Genomic DNA, 23,033 nt, shown 5'->3' on the forward strand with positions numbered 1-23,033 from the left:
TTGACATTGCCGATGCACGATGGTTATGCGCAATGGATGCAGCAATGTCCGCCTTCGCATTGCCAGTTACCCCACAATGGGCTGGAATACACTGGAGTGCTATGTGATGGGGCGCTTGTAGAGTTTGGAGATGCAGGGCGTCTATGTCAGACACAAGCTGGTCTTTTGGAAATGACGCCAGACATTGAAGTGCAGCCCGGCAGAGCCGGAATCGCAGTGCTAGCACAGACTCCATCGCTTCAGTCGGAGCGATCACGCTGTTACAGTGCATCAAGACGGCCAAGTTTGCACGCACAATAACTCTCGTGTGGTAGCAGCTCTTCGTCACCCTTATTTGATGACTATTGGAGGTAGAGCAGTGGCCACTTCCAACGGTCAAGTAAAGAATGCTAATAGCATTCACGTGGACAACCACCTTAAAACTTAACTTAAAATACATGTTACGCCTCTTTTTTTTCCCTCTTACGTCAGGAATAAATTCTAGCGCAGATACCTGAAAGATCACCTGGATGCTAGTGTGCAGTGACACATTGACAACTATTTTTAGTCCCACCCCACGCATTGCATCACTGCTGACGTCGTGTGGCGCCAAATTTGAAACATGTTCGTTATTTCTGATCTTTTTTTGGTGAAAACAGCGCGCTGCAGGGTCGGAATGGGGTTGAGTAGGCTACGAAACTCTAGTATTGCAAATTAAACATGGTGGCATTCTGTATTCATGGCCCCTTCAAGGCACAGTCGAGCCAGCCCGTAAACACTCGGGGTCGTGCAGGGATACTCCCGCGGTGGACAATCCCGGTCTCAGTGACGGGAGAAATGGAGTGACAAGACAAGTCATTATTCGTTCCTCGTCTGTAATGAACATGAGCACACGCGGGCATTAAAAAATTCATAAATAGCCCAGTCATGCTTCGAACGTGAAGACTAATATGTGAATAATTGGGCAAAGCATTTCTTCTTTTAGTTTTATCATTATATCTTTTTTTCGTTTGTTGTTGTCAATACCGGGAAGGGGGTTGCGGACATAGCCACATTGTCTTTTTTTTTTTCTCAGCCAGGAATGACGTGCACTACACGCAATAGACATCGCGCGAATATCTAACCACTCATCGCCGTTTTTTTTAAAGATCGCAGCATTCATATGCACACTTCATATTTTTAGGTCGTACGTCGATTTTCATCGTTCGTCTGTTTGTTGGCATATCCCAGCGATTCTGCAGCTTCCAGTTTCCATATCCCAGTTTCCATATCCCCACGATCGTGTACTCATACTCTGCCTGCAGCAGCGGTCGCCAAAAAGGCTCTTTTCCACAATGCTGTTTCACTTCCGGCGTGGCTCGAATCGGTTGCACACCGCCGCTTCCGGGTACGCCTATCGTTCGGCTGGAGATCAAGGTACGCCACAAAGCCGGCAAGGGTGCGAAGAACGGGCAGCGCCGAAAAAAGAGCGCGAAATGGGTGCAAGGGGACGGCGAGTTTGCATGCAGCTTACGCGTGGAAAGGGCCGCTATAAGCGTTGGCCCACAACCGGCTGAATCCGGTTCGCGCCGGTCAAAGCGCATTCGAGCGGCATTGTGTCACCGCCTTTTTCTGCCGGCCAGGTTCGTCGGTGCGCGTTGTGGGCGCGTGTGAGCGGCGATACCGTGCGCAGTGAGCGCGCACTTAGTTCGCGACAGCCTACTTACCGAGCAAGGACCTCGAAGCACACACACTTCTAAGGCATTGCCTCGCCCTTGCCGCTTTCGGGGCTTCCCTGCCTGACCGAGAGGACGGGTGTGGGGGACGCCTTTGCCGTCCACGTGCGTCAATAGCGTCTTATCGACCGTGATCTGGAGTGAAGGCTGCATGCGGGTAAAGTTTGTGGAGTTCACCGTGTACGAGACGCGAGAATGTGTGAATAAGAGGGGGAAAGGCAGTTAAGGCATTGATTTAAGTTAACCCAATGACCTCGAAAAATATGGTTCCGAACGATTTGGAATGCTAGCTTCATGAGACCACTGTCCCCGATGTGAAGCCCCGGTCGGTTTATTTTAGTATTACGTGAATATGTGCACGTCTGCCATTTATGTGTGAAACATGCACCCGTGTTTTTTAGCGTTCTTTTAGGCGGTTATTTATTTCGGAATGCTGACCATTTTTCTCCTTTTTTCTGTCGCCTGTCAGCCCAATTATATTAATACAAATGGGCAACACTGACCGTGACTGACGTACACGGTCATGACCAGCGCTTAACGCCTGTATTGGTATTCCGTTTTTTCCTGTCTCTGGGGGATCCCTCGTGTGTACGACATTGCGGTGCACTTTACAAAAACCTCCTGCAGTACAACTTAGCTCGTGGGACTCCATTACCACGCATTTCGTTGCCGCGGGAAGATTTAAAGCACCTGACTACCCAATTTCCGAGGCTACCCGACCTCTTCCTTACAAACGGAACAATTTGTCGTAACCGAGAAGTCCTACCGTAAGCATGGGCGTTGACTCGACGATTTTCCTCCGGTACGACCCTAGTAGAAGAACCACGAAGATTTCATGCCTGCAAGCAGCGGTGCCGAAACGGGGAAAGAAGAAAAAGACACCAACAAATGTATGAGCCACACCAGGTGACTCTTGGGTACAGCTCCTTTGCCTTATAATGCTACTAAATGGTTGAAAACTTGCGGCGATAACTCAAAAACCAAAACACTGAAGGCTTAGCCAATTGTTCTCATTTTTTGCGCCAAGCGAGCTAGTACGTAACGAGCACGTGCATCCAGACATCGACTGGCTAGCTCAGCGCGAACGTTAGTACAGGCGGAATGGAGAGTGTCTGACATTCGCATGAACGCGTGCTGGCAACGCTCTGAACGCGTGAGTGCTGTTCCGCGGCTAAGTGAAGTATGTCGCCAGATATTTCTGCGTCCAGAAGAAGAACGACTCACTCACTCACTCACTCACTCACTCACTCACTCACTCACTCACTCACTCACTCACTCACTCACTCACTCACTCACTCACTCACTCACTCACTCACTCACTCACCCACCCACCCACCCACTCACTCACTCACTCACTCACTCACTCACTCACTCACTCACTCACTCACTCACTCACTCACTCACTCACTCACTCACTCACCCACCCACCCACCCACTCACTCACTCACTCACTCACTCACTCACTCACTCACTCACTCACTCACCCACCCACCCACTCACTCACTCACTCACTCACTCACTCACTCACTCACTCACTCACTCACTCACTCACTCACTCACTCACCCACCCACCCACCCACTCACTCACTCACTCACTCACTCACTCACTCACTCACTCACCCACCCACCCACCCACTCACTCACTCACTCACTCACTCACTCACTCACTCACTCACTCACTCACTCACCCACCCACCCACCCACTCACTCACTCACTCACTCACTCACTCACCCACCCACCCACTCACTCACTCACTCACTCACTCACTCACTCACTCACTCACTCACCCACCCACCCACCCACTCACTCACTCACTCACTCACTCACTCACTCACTCACTCACTCACCCACCCACCCACTCACTCACTCACTCACTCACTCACTCACTCACTCACTCACTCACCCACCCACCCACCCACTCACTCACTCACTCACTCACTCACTCACTCACTCACTCACTCACTCACTCACTCACCCACCCACCCACCCACCCACCACCCACTCACTCACTCACTCACTCACTCACTCACTCACTCACTCACTCACTCACCTACTCACTCACTCACTCACTCACTCACTCACTCACTCACCCACCCACCCACCCACCACCCACCCACCCACCCACTCACTCACTCACCCACCCACCCACCACCCACCCACTCACTCACTCACTCACTCACTCACTCACTCACTCACCTACTCACTCACTCACTCACTCACTCACTCACTCACTCACTCACTCACTTGAAAATTATGGGTGTTTCACGCGCCGAGGCTACTCCTTGGCTATAAGGCGTTGAGTCGTAAAGGCCTCCGAAGTAGTTTTGACCTTATCAGTCCAACGATGTTTTATTATTCCCACACAAAACACATACAATGTTTTATACAGAAGGAGGTCCCAAAGTCAGAGCTAATGACCGTGAAGCAAGCGCCATCAGTGCGTACAATGTAGACAAATAGACAAATAAACTCGGCATCTCATCTACCATGGTTCATCTCATTTGTCTTGTCGTCACGTAACAATATTTATATATGTACAAACTACAGAACTACTTCGACGGTCTACGCGCTATTAATAGTGGTCAAGGTTTTAGATCCCACATGATCGCACGCGCTCAGAATCTCCGCGAATTACGTGTAAAGGTACGCCAGCGGGAGTTCTTTCGCGACAAAAAGGTTTACATAGCTCTTGCTAGTTGGTGGACAGCGGCGTCAGTCTTGAGAGAAATTAGGCAACTACATGGTTTCTGAAAAGTTCAGCCAGCTTGAATGATAATGTGGAGTGAAAGACGACGTTCTTGCCAAGAACGTCATGGGCCGACTTACGGTTCAGCCTCCTTGTAGCTTGTTCCAAAGATGTTCGCCGCGTAGTGGGACGCCCTGCAAGGTACATGACTAAGTATATATGACGCCACAGTGTGTACCTACATGCACTATATATTTGACCAGTGCAGATGCCGGTATCAATAGAGGGAACATCCTTCAGCGTACAAGCACCGTGCCATGCACGCTATGCCTGCTTATTGTTACCGCTGTGACCACAGCTATTGTCAACTGAAAACTGAACTGTAGAACAACTTTAGTATCTTGTTAATGGAAAGGGTAAGGTGGCAGTTCCAAGGATAAATATTCAAGGGGCCCGAAGGAAGTTTCAGCCCTCTATATACGACACCGGCAGTGAGAAGTGTACAGACATTTGGCACAGCAAAAAAAGGAAAACGGCAGTTTTTCGGTTCCAAGTTGCTCTGTAAGTGATATAGCGTGTACAGTGACAAGGGGGGGGGGGGGGGGGGGGCAATAGTTGCGAAAGAAGCGCTTTGGTGGTTAGGTGAGATTATTATAACGACTCGAACCACAACACATAACGTGAGACCTCCTCAAAAAGGCACACTCTGGCACAGCGAAATATTACCAACAAGGCTCCTTCTCGTCGTTATCACCGAAGCTGACATTTCTGAGCTCAAATTATTGCAGAACTTGATGACACGGTGGGTTTCTTAAGACAAGCGTTCGTATCCAGCGAGCCACGAAGATATATCAAGCAGAAGAATATGTTGTTGGGAAGTTGGTAGTCATCCGTGGAACACATTACAGAGCGCAGGTAGACGATGACAAAGAGAGAACGCGGGGCAAGCGCTTGACCCGTGTTTTCTCTCAGTCTTCGTCAGCCTTCGCGCTGTAAGGCCGGGTTCAGACTGTTGCCGCAAGGGTCGTAATAACTTTAAAGAATGACGTCATTTCACGTCTCAGCCAACGAAACTGCGTGACATGCCGTTTTTTTATCACGATATGGCTTTTTAACATAGCCTAATGTGTTCCGCAGCCAAGATATATCAGGTGTGCAACGATGGGCTTCCTTTCTTGACCTGAAGCACGGATCAAGCTGTCATCACTGAACTCGCCTGTCTTTGAGTCTGAAAAACGGCTAAGATTCTATCGGAACGGAGACTGTGTCACTCTCAACCGACCCGTAGTTTCGCAAGTGTTGGGCGGTGGAGTTACGCGCTCCTCAAATACAATGATCTCCGAAGTGAACAAAAACTCCCGGCAGAAGACGGCTGGTGCATCGCACTCACCCGCAAGGTCGGCGACACAGAATGCGGCACTCGCGTAGTTTCTGCTTGCGCGTTGCGTCCGACCAACAGGTGACTGAAAAGAGAGACGAAAGCTGGTTGTGAATGGAGACCGGTATCGCACGACGGGAGCGCTGCATGCCCTGTAAGTCTGAAGCCGCCTCCTCGTGGCCCTCAGACTAGGCCCGGCCCGAACGTATTTCACAGGGCGAAAATTTGGGAGAGTCGGAATACATCCATCTTGTACAGCGTAAAAATAACGGAACATGAGAACACGAAACACGAAAAAAAAAACTGTGGTTGATTTCTCTGTCATAGGAATCGGTAAAACACGAAAGTGAAACGTGCAGCGAAATCTGCAGCTGAGCATGATTTACGGGTCGGCGGGTGTCTTGCGGGCGTGCTTGCCGGGAGATGTCCTGCTGTCGGGTCGCTTCGGCAAAGGTGTACTGGCGTCATTTCCGTGACGGATATGACGTCAGAGAAATCTTGGTGTATCCCGGCATAAACAATTTTGTGTTAAATAATTAAACCCAAAAACGAACAACCCTAAGTATAAACTACTCTTTAGTACTAAAGGTTGCTTCCCCGCAAGAAGACCCTGTGTGCAGGGGTGCACCCTTTACAGGCCGCTTGCTTCGTTGTACTGACGTCATTTCGCGACGGATATGACGTCAGTCAAATCTTTGTGTACCAGGAATAAAACACTTGCGTGTTAAAAAAACAGCGTTTGTGGTGTCTATTCCTTACCCGCGTTTCGTTCTTCTTACGCTGTGCGAGATGAAGCCCGTTTGTCTGGCACTACAGGCGGTTTACTCTCTCTCTCTCTCTCTTTCTCTGTCTACTTCCCTTCCTATATATTTTATTTATTTCTTTTTCGCCCACACGCACACACAGGCGCACAGACAGACATGGTGTACGCGACATGTATACGCCTGTAAATTATAGCATACGCCCAGAGTGTTCGGATCCCGGCCACGGCGGCCGCTTTTCTGATGGAGGCGAAAAGCGAAAACGCCTGTGTGTTCGAGATTTTGGAGCATGTTAAAGATCCCCAGGTGGTTAAAGTTAATTCGGAGCCCTTCACTACGGCGCGTCTCATCGTCTGTGTAGCGTCGGCACGTTAAACCCCACAAGTCAATCACAGCATACATAAAGCCTAATTTTTGCCCACGTAAAGTTAGCTTCCACTCAATATAAATCTAATTTGCAGTGAAACATTCTTTACAGGCCTTCATGCGATTGTTGCTGACGCGGCCTGCGCTAAACCCTGAAACTCTCGTTCTGAAACGAAACTTCAAAAAGTATGGTAGAAATTCCGGACCAAGCATCCGGACCCGCGGCTGCGTGTCGGAGGGGGCCTACCGCCTGTGCGGGCCTCACGCCTGCCTCGACGACTGCGCTCGGCCATCCTGCGCCTCCGAGTGGGGGACGTGTGGACGGCGGAGCGGAAGCACCGTCTGGGGCGGGCGTCCAGCCCCTCCTGCACCCACTGCCGAGCGCCCGTGCAGTCCCTGCCGCACGTGCTATACGAGTGCCCCAAGTTTGCGGCAGGGCGGGCAGAGCTGCTGGTCGTGCTTCACGGAGCGCGGCCACTTGAGGACCTGCTTTGGCCCCCGGGCAGTGCTAGGGAGCGAGACAAAGTGCTCGAGGCCCTGGGTACATACCTGCGGGCCTCGGGGCTGCACAGCGCACTCCACTACAACTCTGCCTAGCTGCCCAGATTGTGGAGGAGTGCTGCTGCTGAAGCAGCTTCTGTACTTGTGTGTGTGCGTGTGTGACCCCTTTTACAAGTGTGCTTTGTAGATTCATGTGTTGTCTATATCTGTAGTGTTTCTCTGTAATGTTAATTTTCCCAGTGTGTAACCCTTTTTTTTTTCTCTCTTCTGTGTTTTATATTTACCCTTATTCCCCTTTTTCCTTTTTTTTTTCTCTTTTGTGTTTTATATTTACCCTTGCGCGAGTTACATGCATTGTAATGTCAACCTTCTCCCCCTGTCCTCCTATTCCTATGTATTCTTTTCTCCCTTTCCTCCCCTCCCCCCTACACCAGCAGGCGTTCCGGTGTCCGCCCCCTAGGCGAGACAATCTACGCCTGTTGGTGGCTTTTCCTTTTCCTAAGTACAATAAATACATACATAGAAATTGTGTTATTTCGGCAAAAAACCTACTTTCTGCCTATTTATGGCACTACTTCAGGCCCGAGGTGTACGAATACTAGTTTCCTTTGGGTGTTTGAACTACGTCGCAAATGGGGGCTCGTGTTGTACTTTTTGGAAACAACTCTGGGTTCCTAGTTTTCGCTCGAACAACCCACTCCGTTGGCAGAAACGACACAAGAAACGCCGGCATGCTATCACATGTTACCTTAGTACTCACCCAGCAACAACAAAAAAATTAATCTGAATCAGTGGATTTATATCACGGAACATAATTATTACAGCCTCGAGTTGTTCTAGCTACGTGGGACTGTTTTTGCCGGTACCTACGTTATAACTGAGCACGGTCAGTGCAAAATCTAAAACTGCTTCCAGGGTGCAGCACTTGGGGATGTATAGCGGGCTGAAGAACAGCTTGAGGTACGGCTGAGCTGTTTCCGTAGTGTAATAATATGCAGTCAGTGTCAAATTTATATTAGTTTTACGTGAACACGAATTTTGTGGGCATTGTTGCTCGACGCATGTGGCGCATGTGGACACGGATGGTGTCGACCTCACTGTTAACCTTAAAGGAAATAGAGGTCTACGAAAACGTGAATCCCGCCTATCCCTTGTCTGGTCCCGAAAGAATGCTATAAATTGTTTAACTACCGTTGTTGTAATATCCATTCTAAACTGAGATAAGTTATCACGCTTTAGAAACCAACCTTGAGGAATAATCGAGCGTGCCGTCGCATAAGCTTAATGCGGGGGGTGTGGTGATATGCTCCTGCTGGCCCTGACACTGAAAGCGGTATTGCTCACCTGCCAGCAGGGGCGTTCCCCATTGCTGGTCCCGTCCGTTGGTAGAGAAGTCCCGCTGCGAAAACCTTCAACCTTCCGCAACGCGACGCCCCGTACGACAACGGCGACGAACGCGATGAGCGTGGATAACTGAGAGCTGTCGTGGATGTTAAGCGCGCCTCGGATAACCGTTATGTGGAAGTGGGCGAAGACAGCACGAGTAACGAGGAAAAGCACGGTGCCAAGCGTCAAGGTTGCGAGGAGCTCCCAGGCGTGCGTTTATGGTGCGTTTTATTCTCGCTTACGAGTGACAAGTTCCATTAGCTGGGTAGCAGAATAGCATCCGTTCTGACCTATGACCTGCGGGCAGCCTTGACAGCAGAAGTGGAGTCGGGAGGATACAAAATAACCAGAAAGATCAAGAGAGAGAGAGAGAGAGAGAGAGAGAGAGAGAGATACGAAAGGAAGGGGAAAAGGAAGGAAGGAAAGGAATGAAACAAGAAAGGAAGAAAGAGAAATAAATAAATAAATAAATAAATAAATAAATATGGAAGGAAGGATGGCAGGAAGGAAAGGAATGAAGGAAGGAAGTAAATGACGAAAGAAAGAAAGAAAGATAGAAAGAAAGATCAATGCTCCCTGCTAAATCTTGGGAGTGTGTAACTTAAATGTAAAATTACCGTGGTGGTAAGTTGGATGTAATAACATTCGGTTGCTGCAGTCTACAGACTAGCGCCAATCATGCCATTATTTTTATACTTATAACTCTTGAGATATGTAGACGAAAGTTCATACTTTCGCGTTCGTGTTTTGTTTTAATCTGACCGTACTACTCCGACCTCGCAATACTCAGGCAATGGTGGGCCGTGGCTAGCTAAACACGAAGCTGCAGCTCCGTTTCCTCGCTTTCCCGGCAGAGAAGTTGAGGAGAATGGAGGATTCTCTGTTGTCTAAATTATTTAGGAACCATCTACTACAAAACTTTTGTTCCAGTATGTCAAGTTCGAAATTTCTAGTAGTGCGTGATGACAATTGTACTGTGATATTCCCCGGTTAAACGTGCAGGCATTTTCTACCAAAGTCCATTTGGAAATTCCGTGAAAGCAGTGTTTTTTCATCTGTACTCGAGGTAATTTCGAGTGTTTTCTTAGCTACCTTCTTTAGGCATATTTTTAATCGGACGCTTTTGAAGGGTATCTTCTATTCGACCACGTCCTTTAACCCCACGCAGGAGGGCACGTTGTGCACTCCAGGCTCGCACGAAACAATGAGCAATCTATTCCGGCAATCTGTGCATGCCTCTTATCCCTTCGAGCTCAATGACACGGTAGCGTCAACATGAGCTCAAAGACGATGCTTGGCCCATTACACGTGGCCATATTACCGGAGCAATTGATGTCAAGGTCTCGAGCGGGAACGGCAAACTTAGTGGCCAGAACAAACGTCACAATCCATTGCTTAATTGACGCGTAGCGTTTGCTTTCATTCTCCTGACAGATAGACTCGGACTATTGTCGATTGGAGGAAGCATAGAATTTCATAATAATATATACTAGAGGGAAATATGGCGCCACTGTCTAGGGGAGCCGCGCTTTGGCGAGCGTTCCGTCATGTAACGGGCAGGCACGTTCCACTTGTCCTTGGCATGGCTCATGAACAGGCTGAAAAGTTGGCTCTGGCTGCAAAAAAGCAACAATATTACTGTACAAGGTTAATCAAATTTGTTTTGTAATTAAAAATTGAATCTCCAAAAAGAATAATTTGTCAGTGATTATGTAGAAGCTTCAAGCACGATGAACGATAAAAAAATGTTACCCTTTTTTGTTGATTTTGGCTTCGTGACAAAAAATTAGCAGTGGCTTAGCTCGGCTATGCCAGGATATACGTAGCGTGAGCTAAGGTTCAGCTGGTTATTCTTAGGTTTCCTGGTTGTGTAGGATTAGCTAATTATTATGCTTACTGGTGCTGAAACTATTTCTAATCCAATCCAATCCAATCCAATCCAATCCAATCCGATTTATTCCAATCCAATCCAATCCAGTCGCGGCGGCTGCGGTAAGGTGGCGGCTCCGGCGCGCCAGCTATGCGCCGTGAGACGTCACTGATCCTCGCGCATGCGCAGCAAGACTCTCCAGGAGCCACGTGAAACTGCTAAACCTCGGCCAGGGTAGCTCACGCTACAAAAACAAGCAATATGGCTAGGTAAGCCAAGTAGGAGAGGAACGTCGCTAGCGGCAATGGCGCCACCCACGGCGGCCCGCGATTGCAGCACCAGATTTATCTGTAGTATATCATCATCAGCAGCAGCAGCATCATCACCAGCCTATCTACGCCCACTGCAGGGCAAAAGCCTCTCCCATTATCCTCCAATTACCCCGGTCTTGTGCCAACTGTGGCTAATTTATACCCGCAAACTTCTTAATCTCATCTGGCCATCTAACTTTCTGCCGTCCCCTGCAACGCTTGCCTTCTCCAGGGATCCACTCTGTTACCATTAATGACCAACGGTTATCTTGCCTTCGCATGCCCTGGCCACGTCCATTTCTTCTTAATTTCTACTAATATGTCCTTAACACGCGTTTGTTCCCTGACCCACTCGGCTCTCTTCTTCTCCCTTAATGTTACCCCTATCATTTTCCGCTCCATTGCCCGCTGAGTCGTTCTCAATTTAAGTTGAACCCTCTTAGTGCGCCTCCAAGTTTCTGCCCCGGAGGTGAGTACCGGTAAGATGCAGCTGTCATATACTTTCTTCTTCAGGGACAATGGTAGGCTGCTATTCATTATCTGAGAATATCTGCCGTATGCACTCCACCCCATTTTGATCCTTCTAATTATCTCTGCCTCATGGTTGGGATCCGGGGTCACAACTTGGTCTAAGTAGATATATTCGCTTACCACTTCCACTACCTCGCCCCCTATCCCAAACTGCTATGCTGTCCCGAGGTTATTGATCATTACTTTAGTTTTCTGCATATTAATTTTCTGGCCCACGGTTCTACTCTGTTTGTCCAGTGCGGAAAGCATGCTTTTCAATTCGTCCCCCGAGTTACTTAGCAAGGCAACGTCATCAGCAAATCTGAGGTTACTGAGGTATTCTCCATTAACCCTTACTCCCACCTGTTCCCAATCCAACGTTCTAAATACTTCTTGTAAACATGCTGTAAATAACATTGTAGAGATTGTGTCTCCTTGTCTGACGCCCTTTCTTATAGGCATTTTACTGCTCTCCTTATGGAGGATGATGGTAGCTGTGGATCCATTGTGATATCCTCTAGTATTCTTACATAATGCTCATCTACCCCCTGGTTCCGTAATGCCTGAATGACTGCTAGGGTTTCGACCGAGTCAAATGCTTTCTGATAATCTGTGAAGGCTATATATAGGGGTTCAGTATACTCAGCGCACTTCTCTATCACCTGGCTGATCGTGTGAATATGGTCCATCGTTGAATAACATTTACGGAACCCTGCTTGTTCTTTAGGTTGACTTAAATCTAAGGTTGCAGAAGTTTTGTTAGCGATTACATTGGTAAGTACCTTGTAGACGACTGACAGTAAGCTGATCGGCCTGTTTTTTCAAGTCCTTCATGTCGCCTTTCTTATGTTTTAGGATGATGTTCGCGTTCTTCCAGGATTCCGGTACACTTGCGGTCATTAGGAATTGCGGATACAGGTTTGCCAGTCTTTCAAGTACAATTTCTCCGCCATCCTTCAAGAGGTCTGCTGTTATCTGATCCTCACCAGGTACTTTGCCCCCTTTCATTTCTTTCAAAGCCTTCCTTACTTCTTCGGTCGTTACTGGTGGGATGTCTATATCCTCTGAACTACCTTCTCGTTCGGCATTATCCTGGATGTCCCGCGGCTACTGTACAGATCCCTATAGAACTCCCCGGCTACTGTGATTAGTTTATCCCTATTTGTGACGACATTGCCTTGCTTGTCTTTAAGTGCATACATCTGACTTTTTCCCACGACAAGACGCCTCTTCACTGCTTTCAGGCTACCTCCGTTCTTTAGAGCGTATTCGATCCTCTCCATATTATACTTCTGTATGTCAGCTGTCTTACGCTTGATGATTAATTTCGAAAGCTCCGCTAGTTCAATTCTGTCAGTTGGGTTTGAGATTGTCGTAGCTTGCCGTTTCCTAATTAGATCTTTCGTCTCCTGGGAAAGTTTACCAGTATCCTGTCTAGCCATCGTGCCCCCGACTTCTACTGCACACTCTGTGATAATGCGTGTAAGGTTGTCGCTGGCTTCCTGTGTCGTAAGCTCGGCTTCCTCGGTAAGAGCTGAACATCGGTTCTGCAGCGCGATCCTGAGTTTTCTACTTTACGTCTTACTGTTAGCTCATTAATCGGCTTGTTTCGTACTAACTTGTTGAGGTCCCTCCTCATGTCTAGCCTAATTCGAGATCTTACCATACGGTGGTCACTGCACCTTACCCTTCCGAGTACTTCCACATCCTGCATGACGCCAGGGTTATCGCATAATATGAAGTCTATTTCATTTTTTTGCTCCCCATTCGGGCTCCTCCAGGTCCACTTCCGACTCTACCGTTTACAGAAGAAGGTATTCATTATGTGTAGGTTATTCCGTTCTGCAAACTCAACTAGTAGGTCCCCCCTGCTATTTCTACAGCCCAGACCATAGTTCCCAACTGCCTTGTCTCCAGCCTGATTCTTGCCTACTTTAGCATTGAAGTCCCCCATAACTACGGTATACTGTGTTTTTACTTTAGCCATTGCCGATTCCACATCTTCACAGAAGCGTTCCGCTACCTGGTCGTCGCGGCTGGATGTGGGGGCATAGCCCTGTACCACCTTGAGCTTGTACCTTCTATTGAACCTAATAACAAGACCTGCTGCCCTTTCGTTAATGCTATAGTATTCTTCTATGTTGCCAGCTATGCCTTTACTGACCAGAAATCCCACTTCCACTTCTCTTCTGTCCACTAGACCACGGTAACATAGGACGTGTCCATTTTTCAGCATCGTAAAGGCTTCACCTGTCCTCCTAACCTCACTACGCCGTATGACATCCCATTTATTGCCCTTTAATTTCTCAAACAACACCTCTAGACTCGCTTCACTAGATAAGGTTCTCGTGTTAAACGTTGCCAGGTTCAGATTCCAATGGCGGCCTGTCCGGGTCCAGGGATTCTTAGCACCCTCTGCTGCGTCACAGGTCTGACCGCCGCCGTGGTCAGTTGCTTCGCAGCCACTGGAGAATGAGCGCCTTGGGTTAATTGGCGTATTCATCGGCGTAGTCATGCGGGTTAATTGGAGTATACTCAAGTATATATTAGCATGAAACTCTATGGGAGGAAGTGTCGTCACTCACATCTTTCCACGGTGGAGCAGACGGGGGCGCTGATGGTGTGCCGAAGCATGTAGTTTGCGCTCACGCAGCCGCACAGCTTCTCCCACAGGCGCTGGATGCAGGTCTCTTCGCACTCCTGTCGACCACGCGTGGAAGGATTTCAGAAGACACTTCGAGACATTGGCACTGCCGAAGCGTAACCACGTATACTATAAAACGGTTGTGCAAAATTGAAATTTGGTGCTATGCGCGCCGAATATAACACAGTTGACTTATGACGAGGACCAAAGCGGAAACCTAGTTGGGATTAGTTTAAACCCTTTGGCGTTTTGTCACGGAATCGAAATTCCGGTTGCGTTGGTCAGAGGCCGGACCGGCATAGGGCGGAGTAAAGACACATGGGCAGGACATTAAAAAGGCACACACGAAAACAATGAATGAAAAATAGCGAGCAATAATAAAAACAAAGCAACACAAAAGGAGGCAGCCAGGCGCAGCGCTGCCTTTAAACAGCCGAGCTGTCCAAGCGTTTTATCAGAAATTGATACAAACTATCATCATCGGCTTAGTGGAGAGAGAGAAAATATGCTATGTCAAGAAGTGTTTTGGGGAAAGTGGCGAGGAGGCAAGGAGCCCACGAGCAGGCGTTAGGATTGCGCGCCTCAACAAAAAGAAATGTGGTTAGGGCGGTCCTGGGAACCAAACCCGGGACCTCTACTCCGTTAAACCGGCAACGTAACCACTAGGCCACCCCAAAGGCCCGAGTGGTACGGATTAGCAGCGGCGGGAAACAATAACATGTGCAGCCAACTGGAAAGAAAAAAAAATGCTTCCCGTGGTCAGAATCAAACCTGGGTGCCTCGCGTTAAGAAACCGGCGTCTATCCGATTGCGCTGTCGTCGCATTCAGGGCGTTCTGCATTGCCTATGGGTTCGTAGCGCGGGCGTTGGCTTTGGACTTTGAACTTTGGCTGAGTTGAAGTGGACTTTTACCTCGGACTTCGGCAGTTTGGATTTCGGACTTTAGAAGGGTGGATTGTGTACTTTGATTCAACTGAGTTTGCCCGGAGAAAGCTTCGATTTTTATCCATCTTTCTCTCAAGCAAGAGGCCGACCTAAGAGAAGCCAAGCGAGGGCAATTAAAAACCACAAGCTCCGCTGTTTCCTCAGCCTTCTCATCTCAGTAGCGAAAGTGGCCGAATTTTCTTATTGTTGTTACAGTGCGCTGTTTTAAGGCGAAAGCATTAATCGCCCCGTTCTACGAAATACCGCCATTGTAGTTGTCCGTACAGAAAGTGGCCGCTGCTGAAAAGAGTAAATGAAAAAACAAACTGGGGTTTGAACCCGGATCTCTAGAGCAGCAGTCGAACGTGTTGCCACAGCGTTACCTTCACACGTCGGAAGCTGTGGAACAAAAAATATGTTCTGGAAAAGAAGCAGCGAAAAGGACGCAGGACAAGAGTAAGACGGTGCACAAACAACACCGTCTTCTAGGGGCGAAGCCCCTTAGGGGCTCGGCCTGTCGACGTCTCATGCCATCATCGTAAATGTCGTCTCATGCAGTCATGGTGCCAACGCACTGAGACACTCGTTTACGCCTCGCGCTAAAACGTAACGCGTACTAAAAAGAACGCCGGGACACTTATTTATGCATCTCGCTGGAACGCTTCGTGCTTCAAAGGCACGAGACTTTTACAGCAAAGCTGTATACTTCTAGACCCCAACGGGTTCATCTCCGTGGGCAAAAACGCCAAGCCGCCAACAATACACCTATACACTGCACACTTCGCCCGTCCCCAGATTTCGCGTTAGTGGAGATGGCCCGGGATTTTTTCTTGTCCTGGGTCCTTTTCGCTGGTCATTTTTCGGCACATTAGCGACCAATTCGCCCAGAAATTAACTCTCTTGAACAAATAATAGTGGGTGGTGCGTGACACATGAACGGGACAGCACGTGATAAGAACAGGTGCTCCCCAGCTGCGCAATACTCTGGTTCTGTGGATGCTACGGCATGCGTTGTCAGCCTGCTTGGCGAACGAATTCGATTCGCTCCAAAAAATGAAGTAATGAAAGCAGCGAAGAAAGAGACACAAATACAACATAGCAGTAAAGCCTTAAAGGAAAAGTCTTCCGACCTCAAGGCGGATCAGCAGACTTAAGTGCCCTGATGAATTTTTTGTGCCTTTTCCCGTTGATGTCCGGTGGTTTTTATTCATGCTACTCCTTTTGACAGAAGTACAATAAATACGTTTGTAAACCTTTCGACACTCAAGAACGTACTTCTTGAGAACCAAACGCATGTGCAGAGAGCGACGCGTTTCCACACGCGTTTGCCCTCTCTGGAAAGCGGTACGGCAGCGGTCAAAAACGCGTAAAGGCTACAGGGGCACTTTCGGAGAAGGGAAAGAAAAAAAAAAAACGAGTGCGGAAACGCGTCGCTCTTCGCACATGTGATTGGCCCTTTAGATGCGTTGTCGCGAGTAATACTACGTAGACTACGCAGGGCACACATACCTCTCGAATGGGCTTCAGTAACACGCCAAAGGCGCAATTGACGAAAGGGGACTTCATTTGCATGATCAAAAACAGGGTATAAGTCAGAAACACAGATTTGAAAACGTGCCGCAAGTGCCGCCCTGTGTTTGTGCGTGCCCTAACAAAAGCTGCAGCTGTATGTTTCACCTCTGCTCAAGCAGCAACAAAAACGACAGAGATAAGCGCGGGAGTTAAACACAGCGGATGTTGAAATTGAAACGATGCTATTGTTCATTTTTGAAGCAACGGGGCGGCTCGTGGGCTAAGGGGAGCCGACATACAATATAGTTCATCTGCTGACTTTATTGTGGAGTCAGAGTTATTGTAAATGAACGTAGCTATATATAAGGTGGTCCTACCAGATTAACAGATAGAAGAAATGATCTTCGGCATTTCACCAGATTAACAGATAGAAGAAATGATCTTCGGCATTTCACAACTCTTCAGATGAATAACCAGATGCACAATTATGAGATGACTTTTCTTTTGTTTTGCCTGAGTTTGCTTGCATTTTATCGGGGGGTAAACGTGGTGTAAAGATGAAATTTTGTTTCTTGGTGTTCGGGTATGTATTTTTAACGCTCGATGGCAGGCTGCTCACTCAGCTTCTAAGTTTGCACATGCTTTTCCTAATCGCCACCTTTCTAGGGCCCCATCATTGGGGCTGTACATCAACAGTCTCGGACTCACCGCGCGTAGTCTGCGGATAGTCCGAGGACTCTCTTCGCCATAGAAGTGTACGTAAAAAGTTAATACCGAGCTGATTCCAGGACACTCCGCGGTGAATCTGGTCAGTAAAATTGTAAAGCCGCATTGTAACGACGCCACGCATAAGCGCCAAAATTCAATTTTACTAATTTATTTAAAATGATACAGCATGCTGCAAACGGTAACGCCGCCTGTTCGGATCATTTTTATCTCACTCCTATATTCGATTACCGCGAAATTTGAATGTGCAACACGCAACAAGCAGCGCATATAGCGATATAGCAGAGAAAAAGTGCATGCTCAGGGCATTTAAAACTGCTTACGTGTCGTGAAAGCGAAAGTGTAATAGTCCTCCCCCCCCCCCCCCCCCCCACCCCACCCCACCCCGGGGGTCCTTCATTCCGGTGATACCACGTTTACTTACTGCTACACCGTGTTTGCGTCTTTTCCTTCGCTCTCGTTTCTTTATTTTTTTCTGGTGCAATTGCATCAACAACCAGACTGGACACTTTGCGCTACAGTTTCCCCAGAATCAGAGTTCTTCGTGACTGGGGTACACCTGCTCTACTCACGTACCTTCACGTTCACCTGTCCCGCGACATTACGCCAGCGCCGCGTGCTCTAGGATTATTTCGCCTGTGGCAACCCGCTAATGTACCCTGGTGGTAAAGCACTGCGTTCCTAATCTAGATACCCGGGTTCTATTCCCATGCGAACTCCGATGTGCCTAATTTTCTTTTCAAAACAACTGATTTAATTTAACAGAAGTAATCCCTATAGGCAATTCGGAAGAAAATACGACATTTCTCTAAGTGTTTTTTTACTCTTACCAGCGGTAGACATTTTCTGTACTGGACAACAACGCCGATTTTTCTTACGATGGGGCGCAACAAGCTAAGCCCTCTTCGAGAGGCAGCCGCAAAGTTCCACGAGACCGGTGGCCCGCAGTCCCAAGATTTGCAAAGGTCTTGATTTTTTGCCCTTCCTCAATGACTCTCTTTCACAAACTCCATCAAACTACAGCTGCTTCGCAGTTAGCGTTCTTACCAGTCCGCCTCTGATAATCTTTCTAACGGTGCAACTGAAAAGAAAGAATTGAGCAAACACGGCTCGGTTGCAGGCCTTGTAAAGAAACGGCAAGCTGCGGGCGTGATTGCGCGCATGCCGCCGCCGCTTCCGAGTGAAAACAAACGGTTCTTTTCTCTCCTTTCCGCCGCTTGCGCGCCGTCCACCGCAGCCTGCGGACATAAAAACTCCATCTGTCCGTCCATTTGGCGACACTCTCGGAGACACGCCCGTCGCGGTTGTTTGTAGCGTAAATGAATGGCTCAATGCGCGAGCTTGGATCGGTTCCATGGGATTCCGGTATTCGGGCAATTAGTCTATGATTACGCTCGTCCCACCTGCTTTGAAGCCTTGTTGGGCTATATATAGCCGCTGTAAATCGTACGATCGTCGCCGGTGTGCGCGAATCAGTGATGGCTACGGGATTTAACTTACTGCGGCATAGTCAAATTGCTTGACCAAACCCATAGCCGTACAACTTTGCTATGAATCAGTAGCACCAATGTGATTTTTTAAAGCGACAGCTCTGCTACGCTGCACCTTTCACGGTCATTCATGGCGTCGCAAGTGAACTTCAGCCGCCGGCGCGCAAGCTGCGCCTTTTTTTTTTGTTTTTTGGTTTTCGCTTCGCTCTCTCGGAGCCTTTGCCCCGCAACATGAACCCTGATCGACACCCTGCTCGTCGTGCACTGCGTGTTCAGGCCCTCTCCAAACGACTTCATTTTCTGCTCTCTCACGGTTCCATCGTTTACTTTACTGACGCTAGCGACATCCCCTCAAACTTAACAGGTACGGCTTCATTTCTACAACTACCTGCTTTAGACACTGCCACGGCTTCCTTTCTTTCCCCACCTGACTCTACCTCTCTCGAAGGATACGCCATTGTCCTCGCACTAGAGCACGCTACTCTTACTGTCCCTACCACCACACCAGTATACATCTTCTCCGACTGTCAATCAGCCCTTCGCAATTTCGCTCACCATGAGACACACCCGTAGACCACTAACTTCGTCGCTTTGGTAATTCATTCGAATCATCAGCCACGTTTCGCACTGGTTTGGGTTGCTGAACACGCTGGCATGGAAGGCAACGCCGTAGTAAACGCGTTAACCCGAGTACCTTTCCCGAGCCCGCCCATGTCGTGGCCAACACTGTACCACCCACCGACTGTTCGGACTCAGCACCGCGCTTCCCGGCGTTATCAATTACACACCCAGAACCTATCCCGCGCTCTGTATCCACCCCCCAGTACCGATGTAATTCGTGAGACTGCGTGCCTCGATCGGCAGGCTCAAACCTCTTCCCTCCCCTCCCATCACATTCTTCAGCGCAGCTACCGGCGCTCTGACGATCCTTCCTGTGCCAACTTTTCTTGCTACCCATCGATCCCTCATTCTTATTGGGACTGCACCCCGCCATCTCTAGCCCAATCCCTCGCCTCTATCACTTCCTGGGAGCTCTGGCTGTTTCCCGCGCCGACAGTGAACATCCAGGCTACCCAGGAAGCTCTCTATGAACATGTGCACCGGATCCGCACGAACGTTTTGCAGTACTACGTTGACCCAGTGAACGGAAGGCTGAAATGAGGACCTGGACCTAGGTCCTGTGGACAATAAAGTTTGTTTTCTCTCTCTCTCTCTCGCTCTCTCGCCGCGCGCGGTAACACCTGACTAGAGTGTTTAAAGGCTGCTGTGCCAGCGCTTGGTCCCTCACTGTCGCCATCGATGGCGCGCCGGCTGGGCAAGCGCAAGCGAAAGGAAGGATCCAGTCTTCGAGTAGAGATATAGCTAGATTGGCAGGCTGCGAAATCTCAAGCAAAGGCAAACTTTCATGAAACACTGTGTGCAGTCTTTTTTTCCCGCTCGCACTAACTAGGTTTACACGTGTTAAACCTGAGCCATTTTTATTTTGTCGTTTCAATCCCTACATTGGAGACAAATTTGAGTGATTCCCCGCTCTTGCCTTAGCATGTGCAGTGAAAGAGATTTGCGGTAATTTATTGTTAAACACCACAGCGCGACAATTTTGGGCAAAAACAAAATAACAAGCGGCTAGAGCCGGGTTCGGTCCGAGCCGCTACTACCCGGCCAGGTTCGGGTAGTAGCGGCTACCCGGTCGGGTTCGGGCCGGGTAACACGCATTTTCTCGGGCTCGGGCCGGGCTCGGGCTTGAACAAAACATTTTTCGGGTCTTGTCGGCCCGAGCCGGCCCGGGCCAGTACCTGGGGCCCGGCAGTCGTGTGCCGCAAACGTTAAATTGCTGATAACAAAACATTGGCTCATTGATCTTTTATGTTAAATGAAAACAAAAAAGAAAGTTTAGTCACCACGGCGCCATTAAAAAATAACAAAATGACGTATTGGACTTAGAAAGTCTTCAAGTCGATAAAATAAAACGTATGGGCTCCGTTAGCATTGAGGGAGAGAGCGGGTCGGAAAACGAGAGCGCTCTGGTCGTAGAGTACATGATTGTCTTCTGCTTTGCATACTAAAAAAAGAACAAATGGGACTTGGACTTTGCACTTCGTGCAGACCATACCACCAAAGATAAGCTAACGTACCAATGGCTTTTTTTGACACTTTCTAATCTTTCTTTTTGGCCAATAAAAGAGACTTTTTGAGTAGGCAACGTCATGAGCATGGGAAGAACTTGGCACTACTTAGATAGGCACCGAGGACAAATCGACAAGGAACCTTAGAAATTAAACTGAGAAAAGTACAAATTAAACTAGCTCTCGTCAGAGTGCGCTAGCGCTAAACACGTAGGAAGGATAGTTTATTTGTGAAAAGAATTGGATGAAACAACGTAAGCTGCAATATCTGTTCCAGAAATGCATAAACAAAGAGAAACCACTTTTACCAGCATTATTTAAACAATCCTCGGTGGGCCTCGAGTTCGAAGACTGCCGCAAATGAAGTGCAGCATATTTCGCCGAGATTCTCGAAAATGCATTTTCTAAGTCAAGATAAATATGTTGTACAAAGGTAGGTCCAAATTGAAAACAAAATTAATTCAATATACTCGCTATATGCTTAATTTTTATGTGTAAGAGACCATACCTTTACGGGCTCATGTTTATAGTATGTCGGACTCGGGCGGACATTAAAAAATACAGCCTGACGGTCTCTGGCCTATTTTATTAAATGCTTTCGGGCTCGGGCCGGGCTCGGGCTCACATTTTAAGAATATGTAGGGCTAGGGCCGGGCCCGGCCCTGTCTCTACTGGGCCGCGTCGGGTAGGGCCTAGAAATTCCGGCCCGTGAAGTGCTCTACTCGCAATAAGTGAGCAGTCGGGGCCGGCGGGTGATGGGAAGTCTTTACTGCGGCTCTCCGCACGTATACCTTGTCTTGCGTCTTTGAGAACCCCGTTCTTTTCTTGGTGTCGTTGAGGCGGTGGTAGTCGATGCACGCCGTCTCATAAGGAGGAGGCAACGTCAAGACGTCGGTCTAATTTGAAGAGGAACAAGATATGATGAGCATATGTTAAAGAATTGCATGGGTTAAAAATTTTCCTAAAGACTTTCAGTATGAAGAACACGAGCATGTTCCAAAGACTTGCATGCGTTTGAATTCAGGGTACGTTAAGATGGACTTCTCGCTCCCTCTTTGCAAGAGGGAACTTAGGCATGCAGACGTGCGCATTCACAACTCCTATCACTGCTTAGGTGCGTGAACGCTGAAGAGAAGTCGTACCCGCTATTACTTTGTTAGCCTCAGCCATGTAGACAAATCGTTTCGTCTAGACTTTCAAGAATGGCCGGCTTGATTTATGCCACTAAGATACGCACACAAAACATTTCCCGAGAAGGCTGCCCATTCCTGAAGGGACCATGAAAATAAATTACAAGCTTAGTTCATCAAGCTTTGTCCCGATAAAGATGATACAAATTTTTCGCGCAATCTTCAAACAAATAGTAAAGATATTCATTAAAACATATACGGCGGTGGTGACTCCCCAGCCGCTTTCTGGTGACGTATCTATGACGTCACAGAATCTTGTTTGTGTGGTTGGCGGCCGCCGAACGAAGCCGCCGCCAAGAAACATGACAGAGCGATTGTAGTGGGGCCTCTTCTTCCGTTTCATTGCGTCACTTACATGCTGACGTGCAGTCACCACAGTGATAACTATTTCTTAGTGGTTCTCTCTATTGCATCACCGCTGACGTCGCGTAGTGCAGAATTAGAATTTTTAAAAATAATTCTTGTGTTTTTTCGATTGAAAAAAGTCTTTCGCGGCTGGAGTAGAGCTGAGTGAGTTACCAAAGGCTAACCAACGTTTGTGTTTTGGCTAGTTGGTTCATCATAAAACAGTGAAACAGCACTTAAATGAAGGCAGCAAAAGAACACCAGCGCTCGTGTCTGTGTCTTCTTTTACTGTCTTCGTTTAGGCGCTGTTTCACTGTTTTACCAAATGCTACTTCTTCCAAATCAAACAAGGTTGTAATTTGTCTTTAAGGACCCCTTAACCAAGTTGCAAGGGCTGGAAGTGCAAGTGTTTTGTTAACACTGCAGCAGCACGCACTGTTCGATCTTGTGGGCACGCAATTTTAAGCCAGTTTTTTATCAGAGTCGGTGAACGCTCTGCGGCGGCAGCAAAAACCTCAACGATGAAATTCACGCGTTCTTTAAAAGTATTCTGGCGCATCAGTTAGGATAATTTTCTCTACAGTGGTGTTGTTTACATTCCCGAAATAACTA

The 23,033-nt window shown here is 48.2% G+C and overlaps 1 protein-coding gene across 1 annotated transcript in view; it reads right to left on the reverse strand.

Moving 5' to 3' along the window:
* LOC144147174 (uncharacterized) overlaps positions 1-23,033 on the reverse strand; it is a 33,870-nt gene that overhangs the window by 7,029 nt on the left and 3,808 nt on the right. Inside the window, exons 3-7 of the mRNA XM_077679245.1 lie at positions 21,678-21,782; positions 14,050-14,164; positions 5,772-5,844; positions 4,522-4,575; positions 2,461-2,533 (exon numbers count right to left, since the gene is read on the reverse strand). Coding sequence (XP_077535371.1) covers positions 2,461-2,533; positions 4,522-4,575; positions 5,772-5,844; positions 14,050-14,164; positions 21,678-21,782 — 420 coding nt within the window. The remainder of the gene's footprint in view (positions 1-2,460; positions 2,534-4,521; positions 4,576-5,771; positions 5,845-14,049; positions 14,165-21,677; positions 21,783-23,033) is intronic.

The sequence above is a fragment of the Haemaphysalis longicornis genome, unplaced genomic scaffold, assembly GCF_048455015.1.
Source record: "Haemaphysalis longicornis isolate Haplotype H1 unplaced genomic scaffold, Haemaphysalis longicornis Haplotype H1 scaffold_7, whole genome shotgun sequence".
NCBI classification, from domain to species: Eukaryota; Metazoa; Arthropoda; class Arachnida; order Ixodida; family Ixodidae; genus Haemaphysalis; species Haemaphysalis longicornis.